The following is a 19,230-nucleotide window of genomic DNA, read 5'->3' as shown; positions in this document are numbered from 1 at the left end:
AAAGGTATTGTTTAACAAGTTGGTATATAGACTAACACAAATGAATGAATGAACAAATACTTCCTTATAAATAGTTCATTTTAGCTGGGTTTTTGTTCAAGTGTCATACATTTCTATATCTCATATTTAGCTTTTATTCATTGCTTATTGTTTTACTGTTTTTGGTTGTATCAAATGTTAATCTCGTTTTTAATTTCATTTCATATTCATTCAAAACAAAAACACAACACACAAAAACTGCCTCAAAACAACATTTTACTACCATCCAATCAAACAAAAAAAAAATAAAAAAATATCAAACAAACAAACAAAATTAAAACAGCTTCAACACATAAAACACGCCTTGATTGTCATTATAATGGTGGTATTTATAAATTCCGTGAACGTTTGGAAATCGACTGTGAACAGATTTGTCACTGTGACGAGGGAGGCATAATGAACTGCAGACCCAGATGTCCCGAACGCAATCATACACGCCAGGACAAGTGTGTGTTCGTTAAGGATCCCAAAGATGTGTGTTGTCAGTTGGAGTTATGTGATGTTACCTTGGATGATCATGAACAAACACCTTCCCCACCCACGGCCCACAATTCCATAGGAGATGATGGTTATGGTTTCCAAGAGGGTCGTGATGTTGATGGCGCTGTTTCGGATGCTATTTGTGAATATAAGGGTCAAATGTATTCAGATGGCAAACAATTCCATGATGGTTGTGAACAACTGTGCATTTGCACACGAGAGGGTGTTCACTGTGCTAAACTGCAGTGTCCCTCCTCCTTTGGCCTGGATGTCTTGAATCCCCACTGTTTGAAATGGGAGCCAGAACCGGCTAATTTCAAACCAGAAGCCCCCAACTGTTGTCCCGACAGCATGCGTTGCATGGACAATGGTACTTGCACCTACAGTGGCCAAGAATTTGAAAACTGGTCACAAATACCCACTAATCTTACAGGTAAGGTTCAACACTCAATAACCCTTTCATTATACCCCCCCAAAAACAAACAACACCAATTAACTCTATTCCCTTCATTCATTTACCCATTATTTGCCTCATTGCATTCATTCAGGCTGTGAACAACATTGTTATTGCGAAAATGGCAAAGTAGAATGCCGTCCAGCTTGTCCTCCTGTTTTGGCTCTACCGCCTGCCGATTTGGGCTGTCACATCTCACAGGCCCGCCTGGTACCCATACCCGATGATGAATGCTGCAAGCACTGGTCTTGTACTGCATTCGAAACCGGTCATCCCTACAATGGCCAAGACAACGAAAGCAAAGAGAAGACTGAAGAGGAGGAGGAAGAAATATCGGCTGAACACCAGGGCCATAATGGTAAATATAATGCATTGGTTTTCTTAACGTTGTATTTAACGTTGCATGTACTAAGTGAAGAGCTTTTTTTACGTTTCGTTTCGTCAAATGTGTTTTTGTGCCAAATGAAATATGCAAATTAAGTAAAATTATTAACTAATATGGGTCCAAGGAGGTTAAACCGGCTTAGTATGCTTGGGTTTTCAGTAGATTATTGATTATAAAATAATTATTTGTTATATAAGTATTTTGGCAAAAGCAAGGTTAAAATGAAGTGATTGTAATAAAGGGTAATATGTATAATATTTGTGAAAATACGCATTTTTCAGCCGCATCGGCTTTGTAGTTTGAAAATGCGTTTACAAGAGGAAATATTTGCTTTTTAATTTTTATTCAAATTATGTTATTAAACACAGTTACCCGTTATCTCTAATAAACTATATAATTGAAAAATTGCTTAAACCAAAAATCGGTAGGGAAATATCCAAGTTATAACAATTACTTCCCGCCGATTTGATGCTCGGACCCTTTTTTCAATAATAAAAGAGATTTTTTAACAATAACATAGTTGATAGGACAACACTTTTAGTTAGAAGCAACAAAGTAATTTCTGAATATTATGTTCCACTTTATGAAAAATATATTTATCGATCAAAAGCGGACAACTTTTCCTACAGAAAAGTTACTCAGAATCTGATAGCTTTAACTATACAAAAATTGCTTAGAATCAGACAACTTTTCACACAAAAAAGTCGCTTAGAATCTGACAACTTTTCTATATGAAAAGTTGTCAGATTCTGAGCAACTTTTCTATATGAAAAGTTGTCAGATTCTGAGCAACTTTTCTATATGAAAAGTTGCTCAGAATCTGACAACTTTTCATATAGAAAAGTTGCTCAGAAAAAGAAAAGTTGTCAGATTCTGAGCAACTTTTCATATAGAAAAGTTGTCAGATTCTGAGCAACTTTTCATATAGAAAAGTTGCTCAGAATCTGACGACTTTTCATATAGAAAAGTTGTCAGATTCTGAGCAACTTTTCTATATGAAAAGTTGTCAGATTCTGAGCAACTTTTCTATATGAAAAGTTGTCAGATTCTGAGCAACTTTTCTATATGAATCTGACAACTTTTCATATAGATAAGTTACTCTGAATCTGACAACTTTTCATATAGAAAAGTTACTCAGAACCTGACAACTTTTCATATAGAAAAGTTACTCAGAATCTGACAACTTTTCATATAGAAAAGTTGCTCAGAATCTGACGACTTTTCATATAGAAAAGTTGCTCAGAATCTGACGACTTTTCATATAGAAAAGTTGCTCAGAATATGAATATGAGTTGCTCATATAGAAAAGTTGCTCAGAATCTGACGACTTTTCATATAGAAAAGTTGCTCAGAATCTGACAACTTTTCATATAGAAAAGTTGCTCAGAATCTGACAACTTTTCATATAGAAAAGTTGCTCAGAATCTGACAACTTTTCATATAGAAAAGTTGCTCAGAATCTGACAACTTTTCATATAGAAAAGTTGCTCAGAATCTGACAACTTTTCATATAGAAAAGTTGCTCAGAATCTGACAACTTTTCTATATGAAAAGTTACTCAGAATCTGACAACTTTTCATATAGAAAAGTTGCTCAGAATCTGACAACTTTTCATATAGAAAAGTTGCTCAGCATCTGACAACTTTTCATATAGAAAAGTTGCTCAGCATCTGACAACTTTTCATATAGAAAAGTTGCTCAGCATCTGACAACTTTTCATATAGAAAAGTTGCTCAGCATCTGACAACTTTTCATATAGAAAAGTTGCTCAGCATCTGACAACTTTTCATATAGAAAAGTTGCTCAGCATCTGACAACTTTTCATATAGAAAAGTTGCTCAGCATCTGACAACTTTTCATATAGAAAAGTTGCTCAGCATCTGACAACTTTTCATATAGAAAAATTGCTCAGAATCTGACAATTTTTCATATAGAAAAGTTACTCAGAATTTTATCACTTTTCATAAAGAAAAGTTGCCCAGAATCTGACAACATTCCATACAGGAAAGGTGCTTAGAATCTGACAAAATTTCATATGGAAATGTTGCTTAGAATCTGACAATATTTCATATGGAAATGTTGCCTAGAATCTGACATTTCATAAAGAAAAGTTGCTCAGAATCTGACAACTTATCATACAGAAAAGTTGCTCAGAATCTGACAACTTTTCATACAGAAAAGTTGCTCAGAATCTGATAACTTTTCATACAGAAAAGTAGCTCAGAATCTGATAACTTTTCATACTGAAAAGTTGCTTCATTTCATACAGAAATGTGGATCATAATCTGAAAACAATTCATACAGAAAAGTTGCCTAGAATCTGGCAACTTTTCTATATGAAAAGTCAGACAACTATTCATATAGAAATGGTACCCAGAATCAGATGATTTTTTATATAGAAAAGTTGCTCAAAATCAAAAGACTTTCATAAAGAAAAGTTGCTCAGAATCTGACAACTTTTTATATAGACATTTTGCTTAGAACCTTAGATAACTTTTAATATAGAACATCAGCTCAGAATCCGACGAACTTTAAAAGGTCATATAATTTTAAGCTGAAATCTGAATTTATTAAGTTGTTAAACATTTGTTGTTATCACCTTAGAATATTGAAACCAAATTATCTTCAAGTATTCATGTAATCGGTACAAATTTAGCCTATTTAAGCCTATGACAAGCTCGTTTGACTTCTTTTAAACCCTTAATTGAATTATTTACCACAAATTTGATCTTCTTAATAACATACAAGTGACTAACTGGTTTGATCCTCTTGTTGCATGAGACCCATATTATTAATGAAAAACTAAATCATTGTCCTTTCAAATAAATTCATACTTCTACTGAATGTTTTTCCTTATGTTTTCTATTCGTTTTCAATCATTGAATGCATTTTGTTTAAAAATCATTAGACATCTGACATAAAATCAACTAAATTCAAATCAAACATTTTTCTATAGCTAAATGTATGTCATAAATTACTCTATCTATTACTCTTTATTATTTCTTTATATATTTAATAATGTGTTTTTTTTTATAATTATAACTCTTTTATTTTTTTATATAAAAAATCATTTTTTTGTATTTGCGCACTCACCCACTTTTTAAAAACTAAAAAATCCAAAAAAAATGCTTCATTAAATAAAATCTTTACCAAAAAAAAATATGCATTTGTAAATATGTATGAAAATCGATGAAATCATCTTTAAACTATAAAAATTGAAATAAACAAACAGCTTCAACAACGGAGCATACTGGCAAAAAAGAAGTTCTTAATGTTGTGACCAACAAGCAGGCAGACAAAAAGTCAGAAAATGCTTTCTATCCCACGGTAGATGGTAAACCACCCAAGGGAGGTCAAGCTCCTTACAGTTTTGATTACAAACCAGAGAAACCCGAAAAACATGAAAAACCCGAGAAGCATGATAAACATGTTAAGAAACCTGTGATTAAACCCCAACAAAATGATGTCAAATACGATGTGCATGAGCCCCAAGAAGAAGATTTGCCCATACATCATCCTGGTTTAGGGCCAGGCTTTGTACCCGTTCATTTGGGCGGTGGCATATCACCCTATGACAGTGTTAATTACAATCAAAATCTGGCACCACAACATCCCGGGCCTCAGGGACCTTATGGTCCTTTCTATCAAAACGATCCATTCAATCCTTATGAACAGTACGACATAAATCCCAATGGTATACCACAAGGCAAACCCCCAGCACCAACTAGTCAATCAGATTTATTCAATATTATAGGAGCAGCTGGACCGGGCGGTAAACCATCACAAGCCAATTTGCCACATCATGTACGTATCGAACATATCCTACAACATTTACAACAAAATGCTGCCAATCAAAATCAACACGTCAACAATCAAGGACCCTATGTGGCCATACCTCAACATGGTCATGGTAATATTAGTGGTGCTGGTGGCCATCAGCCGGGACTAGCTGGTGTGGGCGTACCGTCGCATCATGGTCAATATGTACCTGTGGTCCACAGTGGTTTACCACCACCACCACCTCCACATGGCATTGCTATAGTCGATGGCCAGCCAGTGCAATATGGTGGTTATCCTGTTATACCAGGCATTGGTCCAGTGGCTACCCATCATACTACCAATCAATTTGCATCGACTACCTCATCAAATGGCTTAGCTCCGCAATCGACAGAACATGCAGCCTCAAGTGCATCAAAACCCAAGAAAACAGGTTGATTCTTTAAAACCTCATTTGTCATACTTCTATCTACTTCTACTACAGCTGCTACTACGTTTGCGATTTTCAAGATTATTTTACAAAACTAATTCTTTAATTTAAAAAAATCTTTAAAAAGTTGCTAATAGAAAAGTTGCTCAGAATCTGATCAATTTTCATATAGAAAAGTTGCTAAAAATCTGATCAATTTTCATATAGAAAACTTGCTAAAAATCTGATCAATTTTCATATAGAAAACTTGCTCAGAATCTGATCAATTTTCATATAGAAAACTTGCTCAGAATCTGATCAATTTTCATATAGAAAACTTGCTCAGAATCTGATCTATTTTCATATAGAAAACTTGCTCAGAATCTGATCAATTTTCATATAGAAAACTTGCTCAGAATCTGGTCAATTTTCATATAGAAAACTTGCTCAGAATCTGGTCAATTTTCATATAGAAAACTTGCTCAGAATCTGGTCAATTTTCATATAGAAAACTTGCTCAGAATCTGGTCAATTTTCATATAGAAAACTTGCTCAGAATCTGGTCAATTTTCATATAGAAAAGTTGCTCAAAATCTGATCAATTTTCATATAGAAAAGTTGCTCAAAATCTGATCAATTTTCATATAGAAAACTTGCTCAGAATCTGATCAATTTTTATATAGAAAAGTTGCTCTAAATCTGATCAATTTTCATATAGAAAAGTTGCTCAGAATCTGATCAATTTTCATATAGAAAAGTTGCTCAAAATCTGATCAATTTTCATATAGAAAAGTTGCTCAGAATCTGATCAATTTTCATATAGAAAAGTTGCTCAGAATCTGATCAATTTTCATATTGAAAAGTTGCTCAGAATCTGATCAATTTTCATATAGAAAAGTTGCTCAGAATCTGATCACTTTACATATAGAAAAGTTGCTCAGAATTTGATCACTTTACATATAGAAAAGTTGCTCAGAATTTGATTACTTTACATATAGAAAAGTTGCTCAGAATTTGAACACTTTACATACAGAAAAGTTGCTCAGAATTTGATCACTTTACATATTGAAAAGTTGCTCAGAATATGAATTTAAATGTCTTAGAAATTTAATATGTTTCGGAATTAATCTTGAAAATAACGTAATAGTAGTTGAACATTTTTCATTATTTCATTATGTTAAAACATTTTTGTTTGAAAATTCTATCATAACTTTCGTACTGTGGTTGTGGGTTCCATTGTCTCATTGCAAAACATACACACAATATTAACACATTGTATATACACGGCTCTTAACTTCATTTTAATCTTGAAAAAGAAAATCTCTCATAGACTAGAGAACATTATGTAGTATGTATTACAAACTAAACCCTTTTTATTAAACCTCAAACAAATCCTTTTAGCAATTTTTTCATGCACAAAATTATAACAAATTTATTTATTTTCTTTTTGTTTCCTCTAAAGCTTTCAATAATCTACAACCTGATATTGAGGTGCATACATTGGAGGCTATTGATCCCCGAACTGTGCGGATTGTATTTACTGTGCCCCAGGTTTATGTTAACTTACACGGTCGTGTTGAATTACGTTATAGCAATGGCCCCGGTAACGATACATCGAAATGGGATCAACAAATATTTGCTCCCCCAGAAGACCTGATAGCTACATCACAAATGGAATTCGATTTGCCTGGTTTGGAACCCAATTCATTGTACAAAATCAAAATCACTTTGATTTTAAGAGATTTGAACTCCCAGCCTACCAGCTCTGTCTACACAGTTAAGACACCTGCCGAAAGAACCATTACACCACCACCACCAATTTCCGATTACAGACCAGACTTCCAGGATGTCTTTAAGAATGTCGAAGATCCTGAATTGAATGTTAGTGAAACCAACTCCACGTGGTTGCACTTGACTTGGAAGAAATTGTCGGACGAACAAATGGATTATGTTGATGGCATTCAATTGAGATACAAGGAATTGACCGGCATGATCTATTCATCCTCACCTCTGGTACATCGTTCATTGACCTCGTACACCATTGAAAACTTGCAACCTGATACGGGCTATGAAATCGGTTTATACTATATACCCTTCCCCGGTCATGGTGCTGAGTTGAGAGCTGGTCATATGATTAAAGTGCGTACAGGGCCTAAGGTCGATGTTTATGCCTTTGATGTCATGGTTAATGTTACTAAGATCAAGGCCCAGAGTGTTGAAGTGTCTTGGAATGGTGTACCATATCCAGAAGATAAATATGTTAATATCTATAGAGCTATTTATCAAAGTGATTCGGGCAAGGAAGATTCCAGTGTATTCAAGGTGGCGAAGAGAGATAGTACGACTGGTACATTGATAATGGACTTGAAGCCTGGTACCAAATATCGCTTGTGGTTAGAGATGTACATGACCAATGGCAAGATAAAGAAGAGTAATGTTGTTAACTTTATTACTAAACCTGGCGGTAATGCAGTACCTGGTAAAACTGGTAAGTTGAAAGTAAAATTTTTTTTAATATAAAAACTTTGAATCAAAATTAATATTGAAATATTTCTACAAGTTTTAAATGCTTACGAAAGGATGCAAAACTTTTTTGGAAATATTGGTAAATTAATTAGAAAATAAGCGGATTTGTTAGAATATTAAGAAACGATATTGCAAAACATGCTCAGACTGTAACAAGTTTATCTATACAAAACTGTATCAAACTGTGACCAGATTTCCTATACAAAACTGTATCAAACTGTGACCAGATTTCCTATAGAGAACTCGCTCAGACTGTGACCAGATTTCCTATAGAGAACTGGCTCAGACTGTGACCAGATTTCCTATAGAGAACTAGCTCAGACTGTGACCAGATTTCCTATAGAGAACTGGCTCAGACTGTGACCAGATTTCCTATAGAGAACTGGCTCAGACTGTGACCAGATTTCCTATAGAGAACTGGCTCAGACTGTGACCAGATTTTCTATAGAAAACTGTCTCAGACTGTGACCAGATTTTCTATAAAAAACTGTCTCAGACTGTGACCAGATTTCCTATAGAGAACTGGCTCAGACTGTGACCAGATTTTCTATAGAAAACTGTCTCAGACTGTGACCAGATTTTCTATAGAAAACTGACTCAGACTGTGACCAGATTTTCTATAAAAAACTGTCTCAGACTGTGACCAGATTTTCTATAGAAAACTGTCTCGGACTGTGACCAGATTTTCTATAAAAAACTGTATCAAACTGTGACCAGATTTCCTATAGAGAACTGGCTCAGACTGTGACCAGATTTCCTATAGAGAACTGGCTCAGACTGAGACCAGATTTCCTATAGAGAACTGGCTCAGACTGTAACCAGATTTCCTATAGAGAACTGGCTCAGACTGTGACCAGATTTCCTATAGAGAACTGGCTCAGACTGTGACCAGATTTCCTATAGAGAACTGGCTCAGACTGTGACCAGATTTCCTATAGAGAACTGGCTCAGACTGTGACCAGATTTCCTATAGAGAACTGGCTCAGACTGTGACCAGATTTCCTATAGAAAACTGTCTCAGACTGTGACCAGATTTTCTATAGAAAACTGTCTCAGACTGTGACCAGATTTTCTATAGAAAACTGTATCAGACTGTGACCAGATTTTCTATAGAAAACTGTCTCAGACTGTGACCAGATTTTCTATAGAAAACTGTCTCAGACTGTGACCAGATTTTCTATAGAAAACTGTCTCAGACTGTGACCAGATTTTCTATAGAAAACTGTCTCAGACTGTGACCAGATTTTCTATAGAAAACTTTCTCAGACTGTGACCAGATTTTCTATAGAAAACTGTCTCAGACTGTGACCAGATTTTCTATAGAAAACTTTCTCAGACTGTGACCAGATTTTCTATAGAAAACTTTCTCAGACTGTGACCAGATTTTCTATAGAAAACTGTCTCAGACTGTGACCAGATTTTCTATAGAAAACTGTCTCAGACTGTGACCAGATTTTCTATAGAAAACTGTCTCAGACTGTGACCAGATTTTCTATAGAAAACTGTCTCAGACTGTGACCAGATTTTCTATAGAAAACTGTCTCAGACTGTGACCAGATTTTCTATAGAAAAATGGTTCTATAGAATAGTTGTTCAGACTGTCACAAGTTTTTTTCTATAGAAAAGTTGTTCCGACTGTGAGAAGATTTCTTTAGATTGTGGCAGCTTTTCTTTAAGAAAAATTTGTCAGTCTTGCCAGTTTAAAAAATGTTTTTCAAAAAGTTCTTTACAAACATTTTCGAATTAAGAAAATTGCTTTAGAATACAATGATTTAACACATTTTCAAAATATCTGATCCATTATAAATCCATTTCCTTGTCTATATAGGAAAACTTTTAACCGCTGGAGTTGATCAACCTGTTGGCGATTATTATGGTCCCCTAGTTGTTGTTTCGGTGGTAGCTGCTTTAGCTATTATGTCGACCTTGGTCCTACTGCTGATATTGACAAGAAGGCGTGTCCATCAAACAGCTTCCATAACACCACCACGTAAAAGTGATGCTGCCTATGACAATCCCTCATACAAAGTTGACATACAACAAGAAACCATGAGTAAGTTTTCAAAAATAGATATGCAGTAATTATTATGTTTAATTTATTAAAATTGTTATTTAATTAAACTTTTCCGCTTACAGATCTGTAGCGGTTTTAATTGTCTAAAGTAACCAAGTGAACTTATTTTTTCTACTCAAATGATTACAAAACAGAAACGAAAACAAATCCTAGTTGTGTATTAGTAATTAGGTTTCAAAACAGATTATTTTTTGTGTAAATATTTAAAAAAAAAAAACAAAACAAAAACAAAAGTATATATAAATATAAATTCCTTAACTAAAACGATGATATACATATAAAACAAAAGAAATTGGTTTAACCATTTATAAAGAAAATAACGAAAAATATTTAAAACAATATAAAGTGCCAGATTTAATTTAAAATCAGAAGAAATGAAATGAAAAACAGAAAAACTATTTTAAAAAATTGGCCTTAATACATGATTATTTTTTTATTTTGGGAAAAATTTATAAATTATATGAAAAGCCATTATTTAAAGTTGTAATGAGATGATGTTGTAGTTTTTAAGTATGATTTTTTATTTTTTTTTTAATTTTTTCTTTATTTTATTATTTTGTTTATAATTTTGTATATAAAAAGAAAACTGTACGTTTTAGTTGTCCATTAAGAAAACATTTCTAATTTAAATATTCCTGTTAAATTGTAAAGATGAGTGTTTAAATTATTAATGTTTTTAAAGAAGTATTTTTATTTTTTCCTTTTATTTCCTTTTATTATTTTTCCTTCTTTTTTATATTATTCATGAAAGGCATTGTATAATTTTTTAGCTTTACTTTTGCTTAGTTTTACATAAATAAAAACTATTTTAAGTTAAAAATAAAAAAAAATAAAATAAAAATCAAAAACTGAATGTGTTTTATTTGGCAAAAAAGAAAATACAAAAACTCATTTTGTATGTTGCAAACAGGTAAGAGTCAATCAAGATTTTAATAAAAAAAGAAACCAAAATTTTATCCTTCATTTAAAACATCTTCAAGTACTTTTCGTTACACATATGAATTGTTATATATTTTTTTTAATTATTTCAAATATCCATTTATATATTTCAGAGTTTGTTTTGTTAAAATGTATTCAAGCACATACATAATTATAAAAAAATACAATTCATTTTATAGTCTTAATATTCAATTTTAATAAAATTCACATCCATAATTTTGTAAAATTTATATTTATAAAATAAAAATTTTACTTACAACTTTAAATTATCCATTTTTTGTTCTATCACACTGTCCTCTTCGGTATCACTGCTGCTACTTGTGCTGTCACTCTCACTATCTGGCAAAGTATAAAATTCGGATTCACAACTTTCTGTGCCAACATCGTCGGTAGCCTCATCATCATCATCGACGTCTTCGTCTTCGTCATCCTCATCGTCGCAATCGGGATCTTCGGAATCATCTTCACTATTTGAGGCAGCCATGTGTATGTCAGTTATTAACTCTTTCAATAGCTCTGTTTCCAATTCTTGTAGACCCAAGCCTAAATGTTTTTTGAAAATGTCTAGTAAAACATTTTTCAAATTGTGAGCCAACATTTGTAAGTGGGCGGCAGTACATATGGCTGGATTACTTAGATAACGTATATAATCATCGATATAATAGTGATTGAATACTGAACGTTCATTTGTTTCGAAAATGTCATGGCTTACAAGCAATTGTTTTAAAATCCAGGCAGTATTTGATTGTAATGCTGTTATACAATCCTCCACGCATTGTTTACTTAATTCGTAATTACGATATAAAGGATAGATCAATGAACGTCGCATAAAACTTATGACCACATCTTTCAGGGAAGTAAATGGTTCGAAATATGTAAGTGTAGCTGAGAGTACACTACGGGTCCAGGCAGATTCACAGTTTATTTCGTTGGAAGTAAATCTAGAACAAATATTTAAAAAACTGAGTTAGTAATTTTCAATTTAAGCACAGCAATAATTAAAAATACTTACCTTACATCATAGCAGATGCCTAATAAAATGCTAATAAGACTACAATCTATTTCCATTATATCATACTCATCTGGCATTTCCATGAGTTCTGGCTTAGATGTTAAATTGTGCAGTATACATTGTTCTTCTTGAGATAAAACAGAATCTGAAAGAAACATAATTTTTTTTACTTGTCAGTTTTTTAAAAATTTGAAACAGTTTGAAGGAGATATTTTGAGCAACTTTTCTATAGAAAATCTTGTCACAATGTGAGCAACTTTTCTATAGAAAATCTTGTCACAATGTGAGCAACTTTTCTATAGAAAATCTTGTCACAATGTGAGCAACTTTTCTATAGAAAATCTTGTCACAATGTGAGCAACTTTTCTATAGAAAATCTTGTCACAATGTGAGCAACTTTTCTATAGAAAATCTTGTCACAATGTGAGCAACTTTTCTATAGAAAATCTAGTCACAATGTGAGCAACTTTTCTATAGAAAATCTTGTCACAATGTGAGTAACTTTTCTATAGAAAATCTTGTCACAATGTGAGCAACTTTTCTATAGAAAATCTTGTCACAATGTGAGCAACTTTTCTATAGAAAATCTTGTCACAATGTGAGCAACTTTTCTATAGAAAATCTTGTCACAATGTGAGCAACTTTTCTATAGAAAATCTTGTCACAATGTGAGCAAATTTTCTATAGAAAATCTTGTCACAATGTGAGCAACTTTTCTATACAAAATCTTGTCACAATGTGAGCAACTTTTCTATAGAAAATCTTGTCACAATGTGAGCAACTTTTCTATAGAAAATCTTGTCACAATGTGAGCAACTTTTCTATAGAAAATCTTGTCACAATGTGAGCAACCTTTTCTATAGAAAATCTTGTCACAATGTGAGCAACCTTTTCTATAGAAAATCTTGTCACAATGTGAGCAACCTTTTCTATAGAAAATCTTGTCACAATGTGAGCAACCTTTTCTATAGAAAATCTTGTCACAATGTGAGCAACCTTTTCTATAGAAAATCTTGTCACAATGTGAGCAACCTTTTCTATAGAAAATCTTGTCACAATGTGAGCAACCTTTTCTATAGAAAATCTTGTCACAATGTGAGCAACCTTTTCTATAGAAAATCTTGTCACAATGTGAGCAACCTTTTCTATAGAAAATCTTGTCACAATGTGAGCAACCTTTTCTATAGAAAATCTTGTCACAATGTGAGCAACCTTTTCTATAGAAAATCTTGTCACAATGTGAGCAACCTTTTCTATAGAAAATCTTGTCACAATGTGAGCAACCTTTTCTATAGAAAATCTTGTCACAATGTGAGCAACCTTTTCTATAGAAAATCTTGTCACAATGTGAGCAACCTTTTCTATAGAAAATCTTGTCACAATGTGAGCAACCTTTTCTATAGAAAATCTTGTCACAATGTGAGCAATCTTTTCTATAGAAAATCTTGTCACAATGTGAGCAATCTTTTCTATAGAAAATCTTGTCACAATGTGAGCAACCTTTTCTATAGAAAATCTTGTCACAATGTGAGCAACCTTTTCTATAGAAAATCTTGTCACAATGTGAGCAACCTTTTCTATAGAAAATCTTGTCACAATGTGAGCAACCTTTTCTATAGAAAATCTTGTCACAATGTGAGCAACCTTTTCTATAGAAAATCTTGTCACAATGTGAGCAACCTTTTCTATAGAAAATCTTGTCACAATGTGAGCAACCTTTTCTATAGAAAATCTTGTCACAATGTGAGCAACCTTTTCTATAGAAAATCTTGTCACAATGTGAGCAACCTTTTCTATAGAAAATCTTGTCACAATGTGAGCAACCTTTTCTATAGAAAATCTTGTCACAATGTGAGCAACTTTTCTATAGAAAATCTTGTCACAGTCTGATCAATTATTCTAAAGAAAAACTTAGTTAGGTCTTTGACAGTAGAGTTTCCGCTCTATGTATTTTCTCTATGGTCTGTACAATTTATTTAAAAAAAACTGAGCACAGTCTCAGCAATTTTTCAATTGAAAAACTGGTTGCATTGAGACTTATTTCTAAAGAAAGACAGGTCACACTCTGTGTACTTTTTCTAAAGATAAACTAATCGCAGTCTGAGCAATGTTTCTAACGAAAAATTTCTCTAAAGAATAACTGGTCACAGTCGAAGCAATTTTTCTAATGAAAAACTTAGCAATTTCTCTAAAGAATAACTTACCTTTGAAGTTGATACTAAATTGCATGGGATTGTCAAGACCATCTGGCACTTGCAATTCAACAAAATTTAGTTTGTATTGATCTCTAGAAAAATTCTTCATTTCATCAATTTCTCTATCAATGGTTCGTTGTAATGGACTAACACTATCTGGTTCCGGCATGCGAGTAACAACCTCTAAATCGCACTAAATTAAGAAGATTTTTTTTAACAAAAAAGTATAAACAAATTAAAAAAAATAATCTCGGTTAATTACCTCAAATGGTCTTATGGTTCCTCTAAATTTACTAGCAAAACCATAATCAAAATTGCCTTCTGGCTTGAGTAGCTCTTTGGAATTGTCCACACGTATATAACATTGATCTGTAATTTTCTTTAATTTCCATAAGCCCAAAGATTTCTCATTATTCTTAGACTTTTTCTCAACAGCAGATTTCTCTGTAGATTCATGATGTTCCTCTTCGTTGTCGGGCATGCAAGGTAGATTTAGAAGCATGCATTGGTCTTTGGTATTGTAATTAATTTCAACATTTTTGATATCTTTCATATCAAAACGACGGGAGTTTTTGAATCTGTAATAAAACATGTTACCCTAAATTGAATTCCATATTTTATATATCCAAATAACTTACTTGTATAGCTGTACATCTAAATATATTAGAAAATTATAGTCCTCGATAAATACATCACAATTTCTTATATTTTGCACATGTCTGCCAGGACCCGAGTCTAGGCCGGTTGGACTTTCATGTGACTTTTTAATCTTTAATGTTAATTCACAAGAATTTCCTTTATATTTATGTTCAATTTGTTGTATATGTGACATTTTGTTGGCAAAGTTAAATTTTTTGGAATTTTATTGTATAAATTTGACAAATTTTTTAAATTAAAAACACTATAATTTACAGAAATTGTTCACTGACCATGGGGAAAAATATAAACAACAAAGTGAATTTGTTTGAAAGAGAATGGGAGAAAAAGAAAGAATGCAAAAAAACGTGCAAACCAGGCATGGAAATGATTATACAATTTTACTTTATTATCAAATACTACTTCATCAAATACGTTTCACATTAGGCAATTAGTCGCGTAGATCTCTTGCGAAATTTTTGTGCTTTTGTTGTCAGAGGTACGATCGGGTTAAGGGTTACTCTGGTTGAAATAAAATATACTAGTTGAATATTTTTTACATATTAATTGAAATCTGATTTTCCATCCCTGCTGCAAAAACTTATAATTTCACAACATGGTGCTTTTGTATATGTCAGCTGGTGGTGACATCTGGCGGTTGGTAGTTTAAACTGTTTACACATTTAAATAAAGACTTTAATAAGGGATTCCCTATTAATAAATCAAACTAAATATAAATATTAGCTAACATTAGTAAACATTTTCTTGCGCTTAGTTCTAGTCTTGCGCTTAGTTAAATTAATTTTTACCCCCTGTCTATACATGATAAATTTTTATCATGATAACCGTCAAAATGGTTGTCAAAATAAAAAATTATCAGGTATAGTCTCCATTTATTAGTATTATTGCTTAGTTATGACAAAATTGTTAGTGCGTTTGCTAAGACAACTTTGTCTTGACAACAAATGTCATTAATTGTTATAATAAATATTTGTCAAGTATAGACAGGGGGTTAGGAAATATTACCCCAGATATATATAAGGACAATACTGAGTATTGTTTTCTTTTCAAATTTAAAATATTTATTTTCTAGACATTTTTGTATGCTTTATTTGTATTTATAAATAAGTTTTTGAATTGTTTTAAACAAATTTTGCATACCGACCGTAAATTAAAAAAATCGATTTTTGGTTGGAAATATAAGTGATCACAGATAATCGCCCTTTTTCCATTTGGACCATTATTTATCGACTTATAGGCACTTTTATGTTTTTCTTGATTTTCAAAAAAAAATCTTTTTTTGTTGAAAATAGAAGTGATCACAGATAATCGCCCTTTTTCCATTTGGACCAATATTTACCGACATATAGCCACTTTTATGTTTTACTTGATTTTCATAAAATAAATCGATTTTTTCACAGATAATCGCCCTTTTTCAATTTGGACCAATATTTAGCGACTTATAGCAACTTTTATGTTTTTCTTTATTTTCATAAAAAATCGATTTTTGGTTGAAAATATAAGTGATCACAGATAATCGCCCTTTTTCCATTTGGACCAATATTTACCGACTTATAGCCACTTTTATGTTTTTCTTGATTTTCATACAAAAATCAGTTTTTGGTTGATCACAGAAAATCGCCCTTTTTCCATTTGGACCAATATTTACCAACTTATAGCCACTTTTATGTTTTTCTTGATTTTCATAAAAATATCAATTTTTGGTTGAAAATATAAGTGATCACAGATGATCGCCACTTTTATGCTTTTCTTGATTTTCATAAAAAAAATCAATTTTTGGATGAAAATAGAAGTGATCACAGATGATCGCCCTTTTTCCATTTGGACCAATATTTACCGACTTATAGCCACTTTTATGTTTTACTTGATTTTCATATAAGAAATCGATTTTTGGTTGAAAATATAAGTGATCACAGATAATCGCCCTTTTTCCATTTGAACCAATATTTACCGACTTATAGCCACTTTTATGTTTTTCTTGATTTTCATACAAAAATCAGTTTTTGGTTGATCACAGAAAATCGCCCTTTTTCCATTTGGACCAATATTTACCAACTTATAGCCACTTTTATGTTTTTCTTGATTTTCATAAAAATATCAATTTTTGGTTGAAAATATAAGTGATCACAGATGATCGCCACTTTTATGCTTTTCTTGATTTTCAGAAAAAAAATAAATTTTTGGATGAAAATAGAAGTGATCACAGATGATCGCCCTTTTTCCATTTGGACCAATATTTACCGACTTATAGCCACTTTTATGTTTTACTTGATTTTCATATAAGAAATCGATTTTTGGTTGAAAGTATAAGTGATCATAGATTATCGCTCTTTTTCCATTTGGACCAATATTTACCGACTTATAGCAACTTTTATGTTTTTCTTTATCACTTATATTTTTGGTTGAAAATATAAGTGATCACAGATAATCGCCTTTTTTCCATTTGGACCAATATTTATCGACTTATAGTCACTTTTATGTTTTTCTTGATTTTCGTAAAAAAATCAGTTTTTGGTTGAAAATATAAGTGATCACAGAAAATCACCCTTTTTCCATTTGGACCAATATTTACCGACTTATAGCCACTTTTATGTTTTTCTTGATTTTCATTTAAATCGATTTTTGGTTGAAAATAGAAGTGATCACAGATAATCGCCCTTTTTCCATTTGGACCAATATTTACCGACTTATAGCCACTTTTATGTTTTTCTTGATTTTCATAAAAAATCGGTTTTTGGTTGAAAATATAAGTGATCACAGATTATCGCCTTTTTTCCATTTGGACCAATATTTACCGACTTATAGCCACTTTTATGTTTTTCTTGATTTTCGTAAAAAAATCTGTTTTTGGTTGAAAATATAAGTGATCACAGAAAATCACCCTTTTTCCATTTGGACCAATATTTACCGACTTATAGCCACTTTTATGTTTTTCTTGATTTTCATTTAAATCGATTTTTGGTTGAAAATAGAAGTGATCACAGATAATCGCCCTTTTTCCATTTGGACCAATATTTACCGACTTATAGCCATTTTTATGTTTTTCTTGATTTTCATAAAAAATCGATTTTTGGTTGAAAATATAAGTGATGACAGAAAATCGTCCTTTTTCCATTTGGACCAAAATTACCGACTTCTAGCCACTTTTATGTTTTTCTTAATTTTCATAAAAAAAATTTTTTTTTTTTGTTGATAATAGAAGTGATCACAGATAATCGTCCTTTTTCCATTTGGACCAATATTTACCGACCTATAGCCACTTTTATATTTTTCTTGATTATCATAAAAAATCGATTTTTGGTTGGAAATATAAGTGATCACAGATGATCGTCCTTTTTCCATTTGGACCAATATTTTCCGACTCATAAACGCTTTTATGTTTTACTTGACTTTCATATAAAAAATCGATAACTGATCACAGATAATCGTCCTTTTTCCATTTGGACCAATATTTACCGACTTATAGCCACTTTTATGTTTTTCTTGATTTTCATAAAAAAAATCTTTTTTTTGTTGAAAAAGAAGTGATCACAAATGATCGTCTTTTTTCCATTTGGACCAATATTTACCGACTTCTAGCCACTTTTATGTTTCTCTTAATTTGCATAAATTTTTTTTTTTGTTGATAATAGAAGTTATCACAGATAATCGTCCTTTTTCCATTTGGACCAATATTTACCGACCTATAGCCACTTTTATATTTTTCTTGATTTTCATAAAAAATCAATTTTTGGTTGAAAATAGAAGTGATCACAGAAAATCGTCCTTTTTCCATTTGGACCAATATTTACCGACTTATAGCCACTTTTATGTTTTTCTTGATTTTCATGTAAAAATCTTTTTGTTTTGTTGAAAATATAAGTGATCACAGAAAATCGTCCTTTTTCCATTTGGACCAATATTTACCGACTAATAGCCACTTTTATGTTTTTCTTGATTTTCATTAAAAAAAATCAATTTTTGGTTGAAAATAGAAGTGATCACAGATGATCGCCCTTTTTCCATTTGGACCAATATTTACCGACTTATAACTTTTATGTTTTACTTGATTTTCATATAAGAAATCGATTTTTGGTTGAAAATATAAGTGATCACATATTATCGCCCTTTTTCCATTTGGACCAATATTTACCGACTTATAGCCACTTTTATGTTTTTCTTGATTTTCATAAAAAAATCGATTTTTGGTTGAAAATATAAGTGATCACAGATAATCGCCCTTTTTCCATTTGGACCAATATTTACCGACTTATAGCCACTTTTATGTTTTTCTTGATTTTCAT

General features: G+C 31.9%; 2 protein-coding genes across 3 annotated transcripts in view; one reads left to right on the top strand and one right to left on the bottom strand.

Moving 5' to 3' along the window:
* Positions 1 to 10,992, top strand: part of sas (stranded at second) — an 84,518-nt gene extending 73,526 nt beyond the window's left edge. Inside the window, exons 5-10 of one of the 2 annotated variants that reach the window (XM_065499079.1) lie at positions 323 to 952; positions 1,068 to 1,331; positions 4,591 to 5,568; positions 7,007 to 8,032; positions 9,899 to 10,123; positions 10,207 to 10,992. In XM_065499079.1, the coding sequence (XP_065355151.1) occupies positions 323 to 952; positions 1,068 to 1,331; positions 4,591 to 5,568; positions 7,007 to 8,032; positions 9,899 to 10,123; positions 10,207 to 10,214 (3,131 nt within the window). In that variant the 3' untranslated portion in view covers positions 10,215 to 10,992. The remainder of the gene's footprint in view (positions 1 to 322; positions 953 to 1,067; positions 1,332 to 4,590; positions 5,569 to 7,006; positions 8,033 to 9,898; positions 10,124 to 10,206) is intronic. The other variant, XM_065499086.1, reaches the window with a different exon arrangement.
* Positions 10,993 to 11,146: 154 nt separating this feature from the next.
* LOC135948815 (protein SHQ1 homolog) lies at positions 11,147 to 15,196 on the bottom strand. The gene is made up of 5 exons (XM_065498267.1): positions 14,929 to 15,196; positions 14,553 to 14,868; positions 14,300 to 14,483; positions 12,096 to 12,240; positions 11,147 to 12,024 (listed from the first exon to the last, which is right to left on the bottom strand). Exons 1-5 carry the CDS (start codon positions 15,120 to 15,122, stop codon positions 11,337 to 11,339), a joined length of 1,527 nt encoding a protein of 508 aa, XP_065354339.1. The 5' UTR covers positions 15,123 to 15,196; the 3' UTR covers positions 11,147 to 11,336.
* Between the last annotated feature and the right edge of the window lie 4,034 nt (positions 15,197 to 19,230).

The sequence above is a fragment of the Calliphora vicina genome, chromosome 1 (assembly GCF_958450345.1).
Source record: "Calliphora vicina chromosome 1, idCalVici1.1, whole genome shotgun sequence".
Classification (NCBI taxonomy): Eukaryota; Metazoa; Arthropoda; class Insecta; order Diptera; family Calliphoridae; genus Calliphora; species Calliphora vicina.
Note: the sequence above shows the minus strand (reverse complement) of the source record. Positions and strands in the feature narration are given on the sequence as shown.